Raw genomic sequence first — 16,105 nt, 5'->3', positions numbered from 1 at the left:
GGGAGGCCGGGTTTGTTATTGTGGATTGTTGCGGGATTAACTGGGAAATTGAGGTGGCGACGGGGCAGCTATGGTATGACGCGGGAATGCGGTAACGCGGCCAGGCGTTTGTTGCAACCAGGGCTTCGTAATTCGGTCTAAAGGGCTCTGCGAACGGAAGGTCTATGCACTTGCTGTTGCAATAGACATCGCCGCAAAACACCATTGTAGAAAACAGCACAGTCTTTGTGTCGTCGATAGCTATGTGGCCTCCTGTAGCGTGTGAGCACACGTGCGACCAGTCCCTTTCGAAGAACTTTTGCTTGGATATGTCCGCGGCTGATAGATCTGCGCGATTCTATCGTGCACTTCCCGCCGCCGGGGCGTGTACCGGCTGTTGGTGGATTAGGCGGACTTATTGTGGTCGGCTTCGTTTGCTCTTACGTCATAGCAGCACATATGACGCTTCACGGAATGGCTTGACGTAGCTTTCGCCGTAATGAACCACCACTTTATGGTGGTTGACTCTGCGTTGCGAAAACGATGGTTTGCAAGGTCCCCGTGACCGTCTTTACCTAGGGACGGGACGGCGGGCGGGCAGTGCCGACGACTGCGTCTTAGTCTGTGTGGACTCCGCCCTGCTAGCGTGCCGTACCGACGTCGCTACTGGACTGGCGTCAGCGGCGTCCGATGTCCACGTCATCAGAAACAGACTGGTACAGAATACGTTGCCTAGATGTGTGATTAGATAGCGACCGCATAGTCCGGTTGTGCTTCTAGTCCCGGTTGTGATTGGCCCGGCTTTTGGCAGACGCCGACTGGCGCACCCTCTTGTGAAGCCGCACTATGGCACTGACGAGTTTATGGCGCGGCCTGCCGTCCGCGGTTCTGTTCAGGGTGTCAGCGTTGACCGCGGTGTCGCCGTCCTCGCTGCTGCCCCTTACGTTCGGTCTGGATTGTTGGTTGGCGGCTCAGACGTGACGAAATGCAGGGCGCGAGACCCGCCTGTCCCCTTGCATGTGCGTGGCAGTACAAATGGTCCGTCTTGGGAGTTGGCTCTCATTGGATTGTGATGCTTTCCTTCCCTGTGGATCGTCGTGCTTTGCTCCTTCAATCTCGCTCTATGCTGATTCTCGTGGTCAGCTGCAATCGTGGTTTGGTTATCGTCAGCTTTGTCGGTTTGGTTATCGTCACTCAGGAAGCCATTGCGGTCCCAGTCTTTTGTTTTCACAATGGCTTGCACCCAAACCGCGAAATGTCACCCGTCCGGTGGTAACCACGCCTGAAATCTGACGACGCGGACTAGCTGCTGTCGTTGGCGAGCGTGTTCACTGTGTGCGGGCTGAACGTGATCTGTCTTACAGGCCGGCAGCGCTCACTGGTAGACGCTCCTGTGCTGCCACTATCGTTGAGACTCGTGCCGCCACTTCTTAACCTCGCAGCTTGTATTTGGCCTGCAACTCTCAAACAGATATGGGAAGCCTCCCATCCAACGTGTAGGTTTGATCTGTTGGCACGTTTAGTAGTGCCGTGGTCAGAACAGCTGCTGCATCGGGAATGGCTAATCAGGTACTGTTTTAGCCGCTTGTAGGACGGTAGCGCTGTCTTGTCGGTCGCTGAGGGAACTATGCAATACATGAGGCTACGTACCCACTTCTTTTATTATTCTATGAAAGCATTAAGCGCCAAATTATAAAACGCTTCATCTCGATATTTCCAAGTACGTCATAATTATGTCACTTGGCAATCGTCGGGACAAAACCGGTCATAAGCTCATTATGGGTGATTACTTTCAATTTATTATTCTTCTATTCTCTGGGTTTCAACCGTATATGGCACACGCATGCCCACTGAATTGTCCTTGCAGCGATGCATCTTGAGCTACTGTGAGTCGGGCAAATCACCGATGAAACCCTGGCAATGAGGGCTTAAGTTGGCGGGCACTACTCTGACCACTACGACGAAGTATAAAGCTGCGTGCTTGTTGGTGGCCTACTTCAACGTTTGGATGCCGTGAGATCTGAGAATGGTGGCATCCGCGCATGTTCAGGACAGGGAGATATGACTGATAGCCACGTCAGGCATGTGTATTTGATGCCAACATGCAACGGGGCGCTGGGCAGCTGAAACCGCACGCGATCTCACAGTTATCTGCTCACCACTATGGCTGGCGGACGCAGCTCGATGTCCAATACTGAGCTGACTGATCAATCACGTTTGCAGAAACGGTCCGGTTATTCTGACCTGCCGCGTGTCGCCGTTTGGCCAGGGGGGCGAGGACGTTATAAGTGGATAACACACCGTAATGTGGCGCCAGCTGCTGATCGCCTTGCTACCACCATATCCCTACCCACCAATCTGCGCACATACCAACATATTGATTCGGAATCAGCGATGTCTGTCCTTCAAGCTCGTAACTGCGCCAGCCTACTGGCACTAGCCTTGTTCTTAACTGAATGCGGGAACGTGCAATCTTACGCGGTCGCGTCAATGCGCACAGGATATCACAACACATCGTACAAGCTGATATCGACCCTGGCAACCCGACACAACACTTGCAGCAAGGATGGCGGCTTAATAGAACCCACCTGATGTGCATCGTACATGTGATTTGCTCCGCCAGGGGCTCAGATGTCCTGCCCAAGAACTATGATAAACTCTGGGGCGACATCTTATTTGAACAATGCTCTCCCATGGGCGCCGTGACCTTCCCCACGAGGTCAACTCATCTACATCGACGCTCCTTCTGCACCAACATCAAGTCATCGCCGGGCTGCGGTGCGATACTGTGTGGCGACTTAGCGCCTCCATGCACTTAGCCTCTCCGGAAGTCGACCCATGGGAAGGCCACGCTCGCTGCAACTGCTCGCAAGCGTACCTCTCGCAATCGGCACTGACTGGCGTTGACATTGAGTCAGCACTCGGCGGGTGCGGTCGAGCCAGACCCGCGGGCGTCCTGTCACGTGGCGATAGCGCCGCGGGACTCCCACCCGCCTGTCGGCGACTTCGACAGTTATTGTCCGCCTGACGAATTGGCCATCGACGGCGTCGCCGCGCTGTCAATAAATCTGTTATCGTGCGAGGCTGCGGGTCGCGCGTCCGGTTTATGGGCGCCACTCCCTCCCGACGCCGGCGGATTGCCGCGGCACTTGCAGCCCACACCGATATGGGGCACACCTCATCATTCCGCGATCGTAAAGCGAGTGGTGTACGTCAGACGTGAAGGACAAGAGTACAGACAGAGGAGTCACCGTCAGCTGACGCCCGGCATGCCGACCTCGCTCGTGTCGGCAATCTCATGAAAGACAGCAGCTCTAAAATATCGCTCTCCATGACCTATAAGGCAAAAGTTTGGCCCACCGCCTTAAACTAGTGGATATGTTAAGCGATTGTCCCTCTCTCGCAGAAGCCGTGAGTGGGAGGGGATTGGAAATTTAAGCAAATGATCATTTGCCCTTAGCCGTGAGTGCGAACTTGCTTCTTCAACTCTGCACGTTGGCCAGACAGAACGACTCGCCTCTTTCCTACCTACCATACGCCATTTTTCGTCCGCTATATCTCAGTTAGAATGCGATGAAGATCCAGTAGACGATGTTAGTGCCCAGAAAGCAGAGAGGGAAGAGCCAGCGGCTGCGGATGTCGATCCACTTGGCGATCTGTGGTGGCGTCATCTCGATGAAGGGGCGCGGGAACACCGACGCTCGTCTTTGTTGGATCGGCTCCTGACCCAGGCTCCGCGCCTGGAACACGACGCTCGTCTGTGATGGGTCTGCTCCTAACCCAGGCACCGTGCCTGGAACACCACGCTCATCTGTGATGGGTCTGCTCCTGACCCAGACTCCGTGCCTGGAACACGACGCTCGTCTTTGTTGGATCGGCTTCTGGCCCAGGCTCCTTGCCTGAAACGCGACGCTCGTCCGCGGGCCGGTCGAGTGGGCTCGCGCTCGTACGACACGCAGGGTCTGGGTCGCGTCGGCGGGTGGATACAGGGTGGATGGGGCGTGATGTCGCTGCAGGCCTCACACCGGACAGGTGCGCGGCGTGATTAATGGCTCCTGTCTGTTACAGCTGTGCCCGGCTCAAGTTTGAAGTACATTACAGCACCTACGGACATGACTGTTCATGTTTAAAAATCGAAGGCGAGAAGAAAATAGGCAAAAAGCTAAAAGTGAGCAGCTCTTTTGGAGGACAATCATCATAATCACATGCATGCCGAAATTCCACGATGCGATCCTTGGTACGCGGACCAGGCTTATGCACTAGCGCTGGAAGTTTCGGGCGTGAATTCACAAAAACAAGTTAAAGAGACCTACAACTGTAACCAGCCAACAAGCGATGACTGTATACCACTGAAGAAAACCGCCGGGTGTGGTGGGATCAGCATAGACCACGTGTGATCGGGGTAGTACAACACCGGCTACCTTGCTCATAACTATGGCTTACCTGTGGCCCCAGTGTCTGGCCCAGCTCGCTCTCAGAGGTGACCGTCGAGTTGGCGTTGTCGGGGCCGATGTAGGAGTCCAACGATCTCACCGTCAGGTAGTTGCTGTTCTCATTCGTTCCTGCCTGGCCTGACTCGCTAATGTCCTGAAGAGGCGTACAAGAACGGTGGTTGGTGTATTGTCTAATGTTTTTGTTGTTGTTCAACTGCGCCGGACGCAAGCGTCAGTTTGTACGGCATGCCAGCCATTTCATGGTCATGTTGGTCACGTATCATAATTTCATAGCATGGCTGTAATCGAAAACAAATAGACTCTTCTATCATTGCATGCTGTAATTATGTCTTGCGAACGTAAAAGGTAGGTGCTAAGGCCCAACTCACGTTTGTCTCATGTTGCTTACACACAGTCAGGAATATTTGACAACAATTACTTGCTCACTTCTCTCAGTGATGCAACATCTCACTCACTTATGTGGACCGACTCTACCAAGCGTCCTCACCGACCACCGAAGATTGTTTTTAGTATCCTTGAGCGTACCCGAGCGCCTTTCCGAACCCCACGTCTGTAAACCTAGCCGACGTCAAACTCGCCGCTGACCTCCTCCACACCGACGAAGAACACGCTGGGAGTGTTCGGGGACTTCGGTGACGGCGGTACGAGCAGCGAGCCCTGCGACATGGCCATGTTGGTGTGACCGAGCTTGTCCAGAGTGCTGCACGAGCTGGAGAGCCGGGGGTGCGCCGCAGGGCCGTACTTGCTCAGGTTGTTTCGTGACGCGCTGGGACTCAGGGTCGACTTCAGCACGTGCTTGGTGGTCACCTTCTTTAGAGCGACGTTTTTCCTGTGAGGATGCATGACGTTGAGGTTGAGGATGCATGACGTTGATGCATGAGGTTAGTTTGAGCTCGGAGTTTTGAGAGGAAAAATAAAATACTTAATGCTGGATGTTTTTGTTCCGTACATCGCTGTTTGATCTTTAAAGTCTTCCTAATGAAAGATCCAGGGTCGACTGGCTGCGTTAAGCGCGACAGCTGCGTAACATGCGTAACTGCGACAGCTGCGTAACAGCTGCGTAACAGCTGCGCGGCGATGCTCAGTGGCAACGTGCACGCTAATGCTGTTTAATTTTATGCAACTGCATGTGAATACTAATACTTCTTAGGTTATCAAGCACAGACAATGCAGAGAACAGCTTGAGCAGCCGATCTGAGCCGTCAGTGGCCTGCCGCGCCAATCGGACAGAAGGCGCCTGCACTGTACCTGCGCCTGTGAATGGTGTTTACGAATGCAAACTCCACCAACGACAGGAAAATAAAAGTGGTACAGATGAACAGCCAGATGTCGACAAACTTCGTGTAGGACACTTTCGGCAGCGAATTCTTGATGGAGTTGGACAGGGTGATGAACGTTAGCATCGTGCTGGTGCCTGTAACGTAGTGATGAAACAGCGCAGTGTATCCACAAATGCATCACTTCCAGTTATCCCAGCAATATCTGATCGTGCTTTTACAATAGTCGTGCACAGTATGCAGGCTGCGTCATCTAACAAAGCAAGCGCCGTTTCTTCCTTTATTCTTAGTAGTCAGCAACCGACTGGCTTCACCCGTTATACTCCGTCTTCACCAATGCTCTCGGACGGAGACTTGCGGGACGGCGATAAAAGTGCTCGGACGCAGCGTCATCATTTTCCGAGGACACTGGATGCAGAGTGTGTGGCGTGTGAACAAGAGAGGCAGCGCGCTGACCTAGTGTGACCCTGGCGGGTGCCGCTTCAGGACTGAGCCAGAACGACACCCAGGAGACGATGACGAGGAGGCCGCTGGGAATGTAATAGTCCAGGAGGTAGTAGCCGGGCTCCCTGGACATGTAGAAGTTCAGGATCAGGCGACTGTAGGTGGCCACTGCCGGCAGACGGACGGGTTAGACTCTTATCCTATTCTATTCCATCCTATCCTATCCTATCATATCATATCCCTATCCTTATCACATCAGGAGAGTTGTGCCGCTGCGGTGCCAGAGCTCAGTAAGTAATGCGGTGTGGTCTGGTTGCCGTTATAGCTAAGGTGCCGGGCCAAACAAGCCGTTGTGGAAGGATAAGTGTGGCGACGCTTAACAGTTATTATCATTCGGCTTGCAAGCATATCTGCCGCAAGGTCTCTTCTTGTGACGGTTGTTACAAGTGATAAGGTTAGCTCATGACTTAGATACCAAAGAGAAGAAATGAATAACGGTGGGATGGGATGCAAGCAATTTGGTCGTGAGGGTCGATCAGACAAAACGCAAGGGTCGAGCAATTCGTGTTCTCTCCTGCAAGCGTCGGGGACGTGATGTGTATAATACGTATAATGTATCTCGTGCGTTATTAGGTTGAGTACACGCTCAGCAACTGCATAATTCGTCTCATATGCCGCATGGCGTCATAGTAACCAGGGTTATGGGGCCAATTTTCATGACATAAACATAAAACACTTCCACACCCTGTGGGAGCTATCTACCCCACGCTGTGGGAGTGAAGTGAATTGCTGAGATAATCGGTTGGGCAACTGGTTGGGTTGATCGTGCGGGCACACACGTTTACGACGCCTTACATCCCCACCATAAATTTGTCGCTCACCATCTCGTTCCGTCCGCCATTGGACCTCGTTGAAGGTGGAGCTCTTGGGGAAGTGGAAGGATGAGTTGGAGACACGGTAGGAGGTCAATTCGTACTCCGCCAGGGCGATGGGGTTGCTTGAAATCGGTGTGTCACTCTCCCATGTCATGACGAGATCTTGGGTGGTGTGCAGCCCTGAAAACGCAGGAGACTTGGTGAGGCGGCGAAACATTACTCACGAACAAGGTGTAAATTCATCGATCCATTCGTACCTTACTGGCCCATGTATGATGCCTCCAAGATGCTAAATAACACCTCAAAATAGGCGGAACCAAATGGTGCGCGTGCACAGCACAAACAAACTTGCAACAACAATCTGACATCACTATCACACACATCAAATATCACTGACATCACTGGCCAGGGAAAAATATAGCAGGCATAACATGTCCTGACGAAGACTTAGTTATGGAATAATAAGTTTAAGTTCTGTTAAATCTGTTAAAGTTGTAATCTGTTAAAGTTGAGAAAAAAAATACGTACAACTCTCCAGCAGAACCTGGCATACTTGATTGTCGAACGGGAACTTTTTCAAATACATGTCGCAGAACAAAGTTGTTTTCACTCTGTAAAACGCTCAGCAAATTAGATGGAGCAAATCGCAAGCCTTGAAGGAAGCAACGCAAGGCAATTTACTGACATTCACTGAACTACTCTGTTCGCGTAGCAAACGAGACAAATCCGTATACATCCGCATGTTAGCAAACAAAGCTGCACATGCCTGCAGGGACATGTATGCGCTTGGCAGACCAGTCGTCTCAGAAGAGCGCAGTGACAAGCTTATCGCAACTGCATATGTATCAGACTGACATCACAAATATCTGGACAAACAAAGGCAACACACTGGCCACGAGCATCAGGGAAGACGTCTGCCGGGTACCTGAAGCTGAAGTGGACACCGCCATCCGGACAGACGGACACGAACGTGTTGGTTGTGCTGACGTCAATAATCTGGGCGTCCTTCTGGTTCACCAAGTAGGTAGTGGGTACCCACATGCGCGTCTGCGGCCAAATAGGACCGTTGCACAGAATTGTTTTTTATATGCTAACTGCACCACCCACGGCAATGGCAAAGCATGTATATCACGTATTGACGGACCGGATTATGGCTCCGGCAATCGCTGCAAAGTGTCATTGTTCTTCTCTGTAACTGATTGTTGCACACAATTATACTCGCCACCATGGATGCAACCACGACTCTAAGATCGGGTAGGACGTATCAAGATTGGAGGCCCAACTAGAATCGGACGGACAACCTGCCCTGAAAATAACATGCTAAATGGGAAAGCGTAAAATCCTGCATTCTGCGGGCAAAGTTGGAGGGGACAACAGACCTTTTAGGGGAAATGGGGGGATAGTGGCTCCTTGGCCCCCCGGTGGTTACAACCATGATCGTTAGAAATGTCCGCAATGCTAAAAGCAAGTAATGACATATGCTTAGATATATATATATATATATATATATATATATATATATATAATATTATAAATGCAATATAATGTAAGTTATGACATAATGTTCCACAAAACACTAGCCAAAACCAACCAAATACGAAATGCAGGCATAATGTGCATAATTGGCAATAAACAGGAGTGATTTTGGGTATTGCGAGAATAAGGCATCATAGTCATAATAGTAGGTCATACATAATGACCCGAAATCACTTGAGATCAAATACGACATCCTCATGATTGCACATGAACATATGTAGGTGCTGTGACCGAACAACGCCTGAAAATGCATCTCCTTCGACGCTATCAATTCCTGTGATTTGCAATTATGCGATTAACGTGTTTGCAATTATGATTCGCCGGGCAGACCAAAAAGATAGCATGCGTTCTGATGGGGACATTACTAGCTTCCAATGCTCCACTTCGAAACTGCACTTTGAACGGGAGACGGATATGGTGCCTGCCCGGCCTTGCTGCAGGCCGTATGGTTGGGCGCCTCAGCCGCAGGGGCGCTGGGCGCGTGGAGCGGCGCCGGCGGCCCCACCCCGGACGCTCCGAGTCGGCCCCATGTATGGCCGACGTGAGACCGTGACCAGGCGGCGGCCGGCCCTGCTGGCGCCGCGCCGCCCGGGTCACACGCCCTCGCCCGCCGCCTACCCAATACGGGGCACCGTGCAACGGTCACCAGCATTCGTTTCAAAGGCCATCTGCCGAGCTGTTCGATGGGACGCGGTGCCTCTCGCACCGCCCTACTTAACTAGAAATAACCGTCGTCACTTGACCTGATGCTTAGAATTTCTTGGTTCATCGGGTCACACAGTTTGAACTGTGCAAGACCGGATTTTGCAGGGTCTTCTTGGCAAAAATATGAAAAGTCGGTGCTTAGCCATTCTTTACGCAGGATGCGTCCTTAACTGTATTTGAAGCAAGTTTCCTCGTACACGGTGGCTCTAAATGTACTGAGCGGTTACCCACGTGATGACGTAAACATCACTGACGCCCGCTATGTTTACAACGGTCATTTTAGGCTGAAAACTAGATCATACCAAATGTTAAGTCCATTCACATAGGTTAGCGCTACTCTGACATTAAATAACAGGTATCGAATGATGCATGATATGCATCTGTATAAGGACAATCAAGATCAAATAAACGGTGGGTCAAGCCCCGTAACTTGGTCAAGACGATCCCGTCATGCATTTTGAGGTAAACCAGGCCGAAGTCGTTTATGTGTGGTACGAATGATAATTGGTATCAATCCAAACTTTGCAGGACCTTAAGGAAATATTTTTATATGGATGAGTATATGCTCTGACTTAACTTAGTCTTCATTTGCAGATATTCAAAACGCTTGGCAATCAGGAGAAAACGGCATTCCACCTCACGGGGTGGAGAGGGGGGGGGGGGGGGAACCTGTGGATGCGAGAAGACTCAACAGGCCCATCGTCATCACAGAACAGTAAAAAATGCCTTCATCAAGTCGGGGCTTCAGCTAACAAACGTAGCAGGTCTTTGCAGCTTGCCTCCTCAGATTCGATGTTGATGCACCTCTGCTGAGAGCTCTACGGTTCCTTGAGTTTTTCGCCTCCGCACAGCGAGCGCCAAAACGGCGGCGTTTTCGCACCACATCCCGATCGCTATTGAGTCCGGTGGACCGACCAAACGAGGCGGAACGGCCAAGCCGCCGCCACGTTGGGACCGTGCTGGCGCTGGAACGCTTCAGGCAGCGGACGACGTTAGTGGAGAGCGGGGCCACATAGAAGGCGATGACACGTCTTCTGCTGTGTCGGCCTCGAGGGCAAGGTGGCAAGGTGGCAAGAGGCATCGGTGTGTGTGATGGTGGAAGACAAAGCAGCCGCCACTCGGCGTAGGAGCAGAAGCTCTTTTCCAAACAGAGCCTCCTTCCACACCATAAATGAAAGGCATTTAGGTACGATGCTTGCCAGCCCTTTTGCGTGCACCTTATATCAATGTTTTTAAGCAGTTCTTGGCTGTTCACGAGGCTTGTAATGCAGCTATTTCGTCCTAAATGCTTTCATCACAGCCTCATAATAAGCCCAGGATAAGAATATCAAAACAGGTAGTAGACACGAATGTTTCTGAGAGAAATTATTTTCATGCATCACCATTTAATGTTAAATTCAACGGCTTAATGTTAAGCCTCTGCGAATGGGTGTTGTAGCATGCTCTACTATGCGTTACGCTTACTAGTGACCGGCGTTAGCGTTTATTTGTATTTGTGATGGATGTGGTGGAAGGTGGGTGGGGGGGGGGGGGGGGCATGAGGTTATCTGTAAGTAAACATAGCACAATCACTCCATGAGTATACAACTTGTCAAAAAGACGTTCGATTCTGAGAGTAGTGCAGGTGACAAACCAACTATGGATGAAAGCACTTCACAGGCACAAACATGGCATAAACATAAAACATAAAACACAGGCATAAACATAAAGACGACGCAGAGAGAATTCCCTTTTCCATAGAATCCAGTGGAACTAAACATGTTACTGCAATGCACAATTCTCAGATTGGGATTCTGAGTTTTACGGCTTTAAGGGAGTATGCCACCGGTTTGTATTTTTCATTTTGTTACATCAGATGCGTATGATTGGATCAGCATTGTCACTATTCTTAAAATCCTCTGAATAGCTCATAATTTATATTTGGAGTAAGGCAGAACAAATATAATTGGACTTCCTGCTTACCACTATGAAAATAACACATTGAGTATGCATTGCCTTTTTAACGTGCATTTTTTAATGTTTGCGGTAATTAATGCTACAAAAACTTGAAACACTGTTTACAAAAAAACAGATAAAGAACATGAAGCTATTATGCCGCGAATTTAACGAAGCATATGATATGGCTTTGCTTTATCCCCTAAGGCGTTTTCTACAGTGGATGTTTCGAAGCGCACTTTAGCTTTGGGAAACGAAGCATCACATTTGTTGTACTGACGCCCCATTTCAAACTTCAGCCAATGCGCTTTTCGATAACTGGCCCTTGCCACCCGCCGTGCGAATAAAAAACTACCTAACAGCTGACAACGGCCCTCAACAGATTCTGCACTCGTCATGACGACGGTGCTCGCGACAACTGCAGGGAAGAAGCGTAGTGTTGTTACAAAGCGTTGACAGCGTAAGTTAGACTCGAAAATGAGTAAAATGCATCTCCTTGTCATGTCTTGATGGCTGCTGCAGTGGCGCCACTCATTTTTGTTATTAGACTAAAGGCTGATTAGACGATTTAAGGGCTGAGACAAACAACTTGAATAAAGGGTTCTCGTGCTCTGTTGACTGTTGCCTTGGATACCGTGGCATGCTTCCACCATTACGTTTGTGAGCCGACCAAGAGATTCGACCATTTATGATCAACTACGGCACACCGGCCGTGCGTATTGTATTGCATCTGGCATCGTTACATGACAACGGTTCCGCCACGCCGCGTCAGCGCCCACGGTAGTGTCGAGCCGTGCGGATGTCCAGAACACATCCGCTCCTGGGGCGATTCCCTTGGAACCTATACGTTGCGCGGCGTTCACTGTCAGCGACTCAACTGTTAAAAAGCACGTCACGTGTCTTCGCATCTCGGGCGCCGTTCCGCTGCCCTCCCCACCGGTCGAGGGACGTGATGGAACCGGCAGTCCGGGACCGTGGGTTGGGCGCCCGGCCGCTCACCTTGTGCCACTCCTCCCCGTGGAGGCAGCGGTTGGACACGTTATACTTCAGCCGTGGGTCGTTCCACCTCTGACGCACCAGTAACTGCACAAAGAATTCCTGCCGACAACAGAGCATAAACAGTACCTTACGGGGTGCGTTGTGGTCATTGAATTGAACGATGCGTGGTAATATCGATAGCCGTACTCATTCAACATTCACCAGATATCTGGAAACCGAAAATTTATTAGAAGCTATCCGGAAACTTGAAAATACAGGAAGCAACTAAGTTTTGTATACGACGATCACCTTCGTTGCTTCAATATGCTATTTGTAGAACATACGTATCTAAACATGCGGCTAAATCTGCTCCCTCAAATTCCATAACCTGAGTAAATGGTTGCATCTGAACCGAACACCCAGCCCACTACATCGGGGACTGAACACAGCGCAGACCGACTCATCGAGCATTGGTTACGATACAGACTGAATAACCAAGAACTGGGCATGATACATACTGACTCACCGAGGACTGGACAAGACACATACTGACTCACCAAAAGCTGAACACGACATAGACTGACTCACCGAGATTGGAAACGACGCAGATTAAGTCAGCGAGGACTGGGCATGGCACATACTGACACGCTGAGGACTGGACATAGTACAGACCGACTCACCGGGGACAGCATATAATACATACTGGCTCACCGAGAGCTGAACACGACAAAGACTGACTCACCGAGGATTGAACATGATACATACTGACTCACCGAGGACTGAGCACGACGGAGACTGGCTCACCAATAACTGGACACGACACAGACTGGCCCACCGACGACTGAATACGATACATAACGACTCACCGACGACTGAACATGATGCATACTAAATCACGGAAGACTCAACACGACACAGGCTGAGTCACCGACGCCAACTCAACGGGCGGCGCACAGAATAGCTCACTGAGAACGGGAAGTAACGACGCATACCGAACACGGACCGTAAGACGCCGGGGTCTGAACGCGACACAGCCACATACTAAAGACCTGACACGACACAGGTCAGGGAGCCGACGCCTCAACACGGAGCGCAAGACGCCACCGGGGTCTGAGCGCAACACAGCCACACGCTGAAGACCGGACACTATACAGGTCAGGTAGCTGAGGCCTCAATACGGAACGTAAGACATCACCGGAGTCTGAACGCGACACAGCCACACACTGAAGACCGGACACTACACAGGTCAGATAGCTGAGGCCTCAATACGGAACGTAAGACACCACCGGAGTCTGAACGCAACACAGCCACACACTGAAGACCGGACACTATACAGGTCAGGTAGCTGAGGCCTCAATACGGAACGTAAGACACCACCGGGGTCTGAGCGCAACACAGCCACACGCTGGAGACCAGACACTACACAGGTCAGATAGCTGAGGCCTCAATACGGAGCGTAAGACATCACCGGAGTCTGAACGCGACACAACCACACGCTGAAGACCAGACACTACACAGGTCAGATAGCTGAGGCCTCAACACGGAGCGTAAGACATCACCGGAGTCTGAACGCGACACAACCACACGCTGAAGACCAGACACTACACCAGTCGATAGCTGAGGCCTCAATACGGAGCGTAAGACATCACCGGAGTCTGAACGCGACACAACCACACACTGAAGACCAGACACTACACAGGTCGATAGCTCGAGGCCTCAACACGGAGCGTAAGACATCACCGGAGTCTGAACGCGACACAACCACACGCTGAAGACCCGACACTACACAGGTCAGATAGCTGAGGCCCTCAATACGGAGCGTAGACATCACCGGCGTTGAACGCGACACAACCACACGCTGAAGACCAGACACTACACAGGTCAGATAGCTGAGGCCTCAACACGGAGCGTAAGACATCACCGGAGTCTGAACGCGACACAACCACACACTGAAGACCAGACACTACACAGGTCAGATAGCTGAGGCCTCAACACGGAGCGTAAGACATCACCGGAGTCTGAACGCGACACAACCACACACTGAAGACCGGACACTACACAGGCTAGGTAGCTGAGGCCTCAACACGGCACAGGATAGACCACGGGGATGAGCACAACATGGGATACATCACTCAGGTCGCGACACAGGCTAACTCGCCTGTGACCCTGATTGGTTCACCTCGCGACACTACTCACAGCAAACCATCAAGGTCTGGGAACGACAAGAAATGCCCCACAGGGGATTGGGTACCAGGCAGAATCGCCAGCAAAAAACTTGACACAACAAAGTGTCGCTCACTGGGGACTACACATGGAGTGGAGGGCTGGACCCGACTGAGGTAAAACAAGCAGGCCTGGGCGCAACGTAGAATAAGACATTCAGGACTGGACATTACACAGAAAACGACATTGCAGGCTGGGTACAACACAGAGTAGGACACTCAAGCCTGGGCACAACACAGAGTAAGACACTCAAGCCTGGGCACAACACAGAGTAAGACACTCAAGGCTGGGCACAGCGCAATTAACACTCAGGACCGGACGCAGCCCAGAATAAGACACCCGGGACTGGACACGCCACCAAGTCAGGACCGGACACAGCCAATAAGACCCCCGGGACTGGACACGCCACCAAGTCAGGACCGGACACAGCCAATAAGACACCCGGGACTGGACACGCCACCAAGTCAGGACCGGACACAGCCAATAAGACACCCGGGACTGGACACGCCACCAAGTCAGGACCGGACACAGCCCATAAGACACCCAGGACTGGACACGCCACCAAGTCAGGACCGGACACAGCCCATAAGACACCCGGGACTGGACACGCCACCAAGGTTCTCTCACCGAGGACTGCGCGTCGATGTTGCTGAGGAAGTAGACGTACATGCGCGTGTATACGTCCACCGGCTGGTCCTCAACGGGGAACGGCCGCACATTGCGGTCGTAGACAGTGGTGTCGGTGAGACGAGTGAACGCCTCCTGCAGTTGTGTCTCCGTGTCCCTCTCCGAGCCGAGCACCGCCGCGACCCTGGTAGGTTCAAATGATTGTCGGCAAAAGCGAATGATCATTGGGGTTTGTCCGACGCGTCACGAAATGTGCCATTATCGATCGTTGACTCGCGGGCAGTTCATTATATGGCCCCACTATGTTTTGATATCGATGCATCCATGAACGCGCTTAAAGCACGCTGCGGCGAAAACACCAGTGCCCTTTCAAGTGACTTATGCTAATTATAGTCATGAATCACATGCTGGCGTCCTAAAGCCGCGTACCTCGCAATTCGATTATCCAGCAGCAGTGCATCTCACGCGACCATTGCTGTCTTTCCTGCAACACGCAAACGGTCTTAGGCGTGCAACTCACCCAGTGGCCACGAGAAAAAGAGCGGTGTGCCTAGTCAGCCGCATCGCTCCGCCGTCAAGCCAGCCGCACTGATCAGCCAATCGCCGTTTGCAGCTGCGGCTCTTGGCAAGTGGGGCGGCTCCACCGTCCCGCTACGGTCCTGCAGCTCCCTCCCCTCTGGTGGAACAGGTGGCCACCACTCCTCCGGACGAGGCAGCCGTCCCAACGCTTCTCCGGCGAGCTCAATGAGGCGTTGACAGCTCTTCTGACGGACTACGGGAAACGATGCACCCTAGAGTTGTTCCCTTGTTCGGCGGCCTGACGTCGGTTCGGAGCCTGTCGCAGCTCCCCTCGGCGGATAGCCTGGCGTCGGTTCGGAGCCGGTCGCAGCTCGCCTCGGTCGGCGGCCTAGCCACGGTCCGGAGCCTGTCGCAGCTCCCCTCGGCGGATGGCCTGGCGTCGGTTCGGAACCGGTCGCAGCTCGCTTCGGTCGGCGGCCTAGCCACGGTCCGGAGCCGGCCGCAGCTCCCCTCGCAGCGTTCTCGCTCGTCGGCGCTCCTCCGTAGGCCTCGC

The 16,105-nt window shown here is 52.0% G+C and overlaps 1 protein-coding gene across 1 annotated transcript; it reads right to left on the bottom strand.

The window, feature by feature from the left end:
- Positions 1 to 1,687: 1,687 nt before the first annotated feature.
- On the bottom strand, positions 1,688 to 16,105 carry LOC119100990 (pH-sensitive chloride channel 2). Its single transcript, XM_037224223.1, has 11 exons — positions 15,554 to 16,105; positions 15,034 to 15,217; positions 12,205 to 12,303; positions 7,955 to 8,076; positions 7,558 to 7,640; positions 7,036 to 7,209; positions 6,167 to 6,322; positions 5,682 to 5,847; positions 5,019 to 5,262; positions 4,423 to 4,566; positions 1,688 to 3,719 (listed from the first exon to the last, which is right to left on the bottom strand). Exons 1-11 carry the CDS (start codon positions 15,595 to 15,597, stop codon positions 3,543 to 3,545), a joined length of 1,593 nt encoding a protein of 530 aa, XP_037080118.1. The 5' UTR covers positions 15,598 to 16,105; the 3' UTR covers positions 1,688 to 3,542.

The sequence above is a fragment of the Pollicipes pollicipes genome, unplaced genomic scaffold (assembly GCF_011947565.3).
Source record: "Pollicipes pollicipes isolate AB1234 unplaced genomic scaffold, Ppol_2.1 Scaffold_4881;HRSCAF=5763_pilon_pilon_pilon, whole genome shotgun sequence".
NCBI lineage: Eukaryota > Metazoa > Arthropoda > Thecostraca > Pollicipedomorpha > Pollicipedidae > Pollicipes > Pollicipes pollicipes.
The sequence above is the reverse complement of the archived record's forward strand: the minus strand, read 5'-3'. Positions and strand labels throughout refer to the sequence as shown.

Excerpts from the sequence above, each read along its gene's own strand:
- LOC119100990 (XM_037224223.1), bottom strand. The coding sequence starts at position 15,597 with ATGCGGCTGACTAGGCACACCGCTCTTTTTCTCGTGGCCACTGG. Across the intron at positions 5,848-6,166 it reads ACCCGCCAGGGTCACACTAG|GCACCAGCACGATGCTAACG; the intron begins GTCAGCGCGCTG and ends ACTACGTTACAG. Across the intron at positions 5,263-5,681 it reads AACACCATTCACAGGCGCAG|GAAAAACGTCGCTCTAAAGA; the intron begins GTACAGTGCAGG and ends GCATCCTCACAG.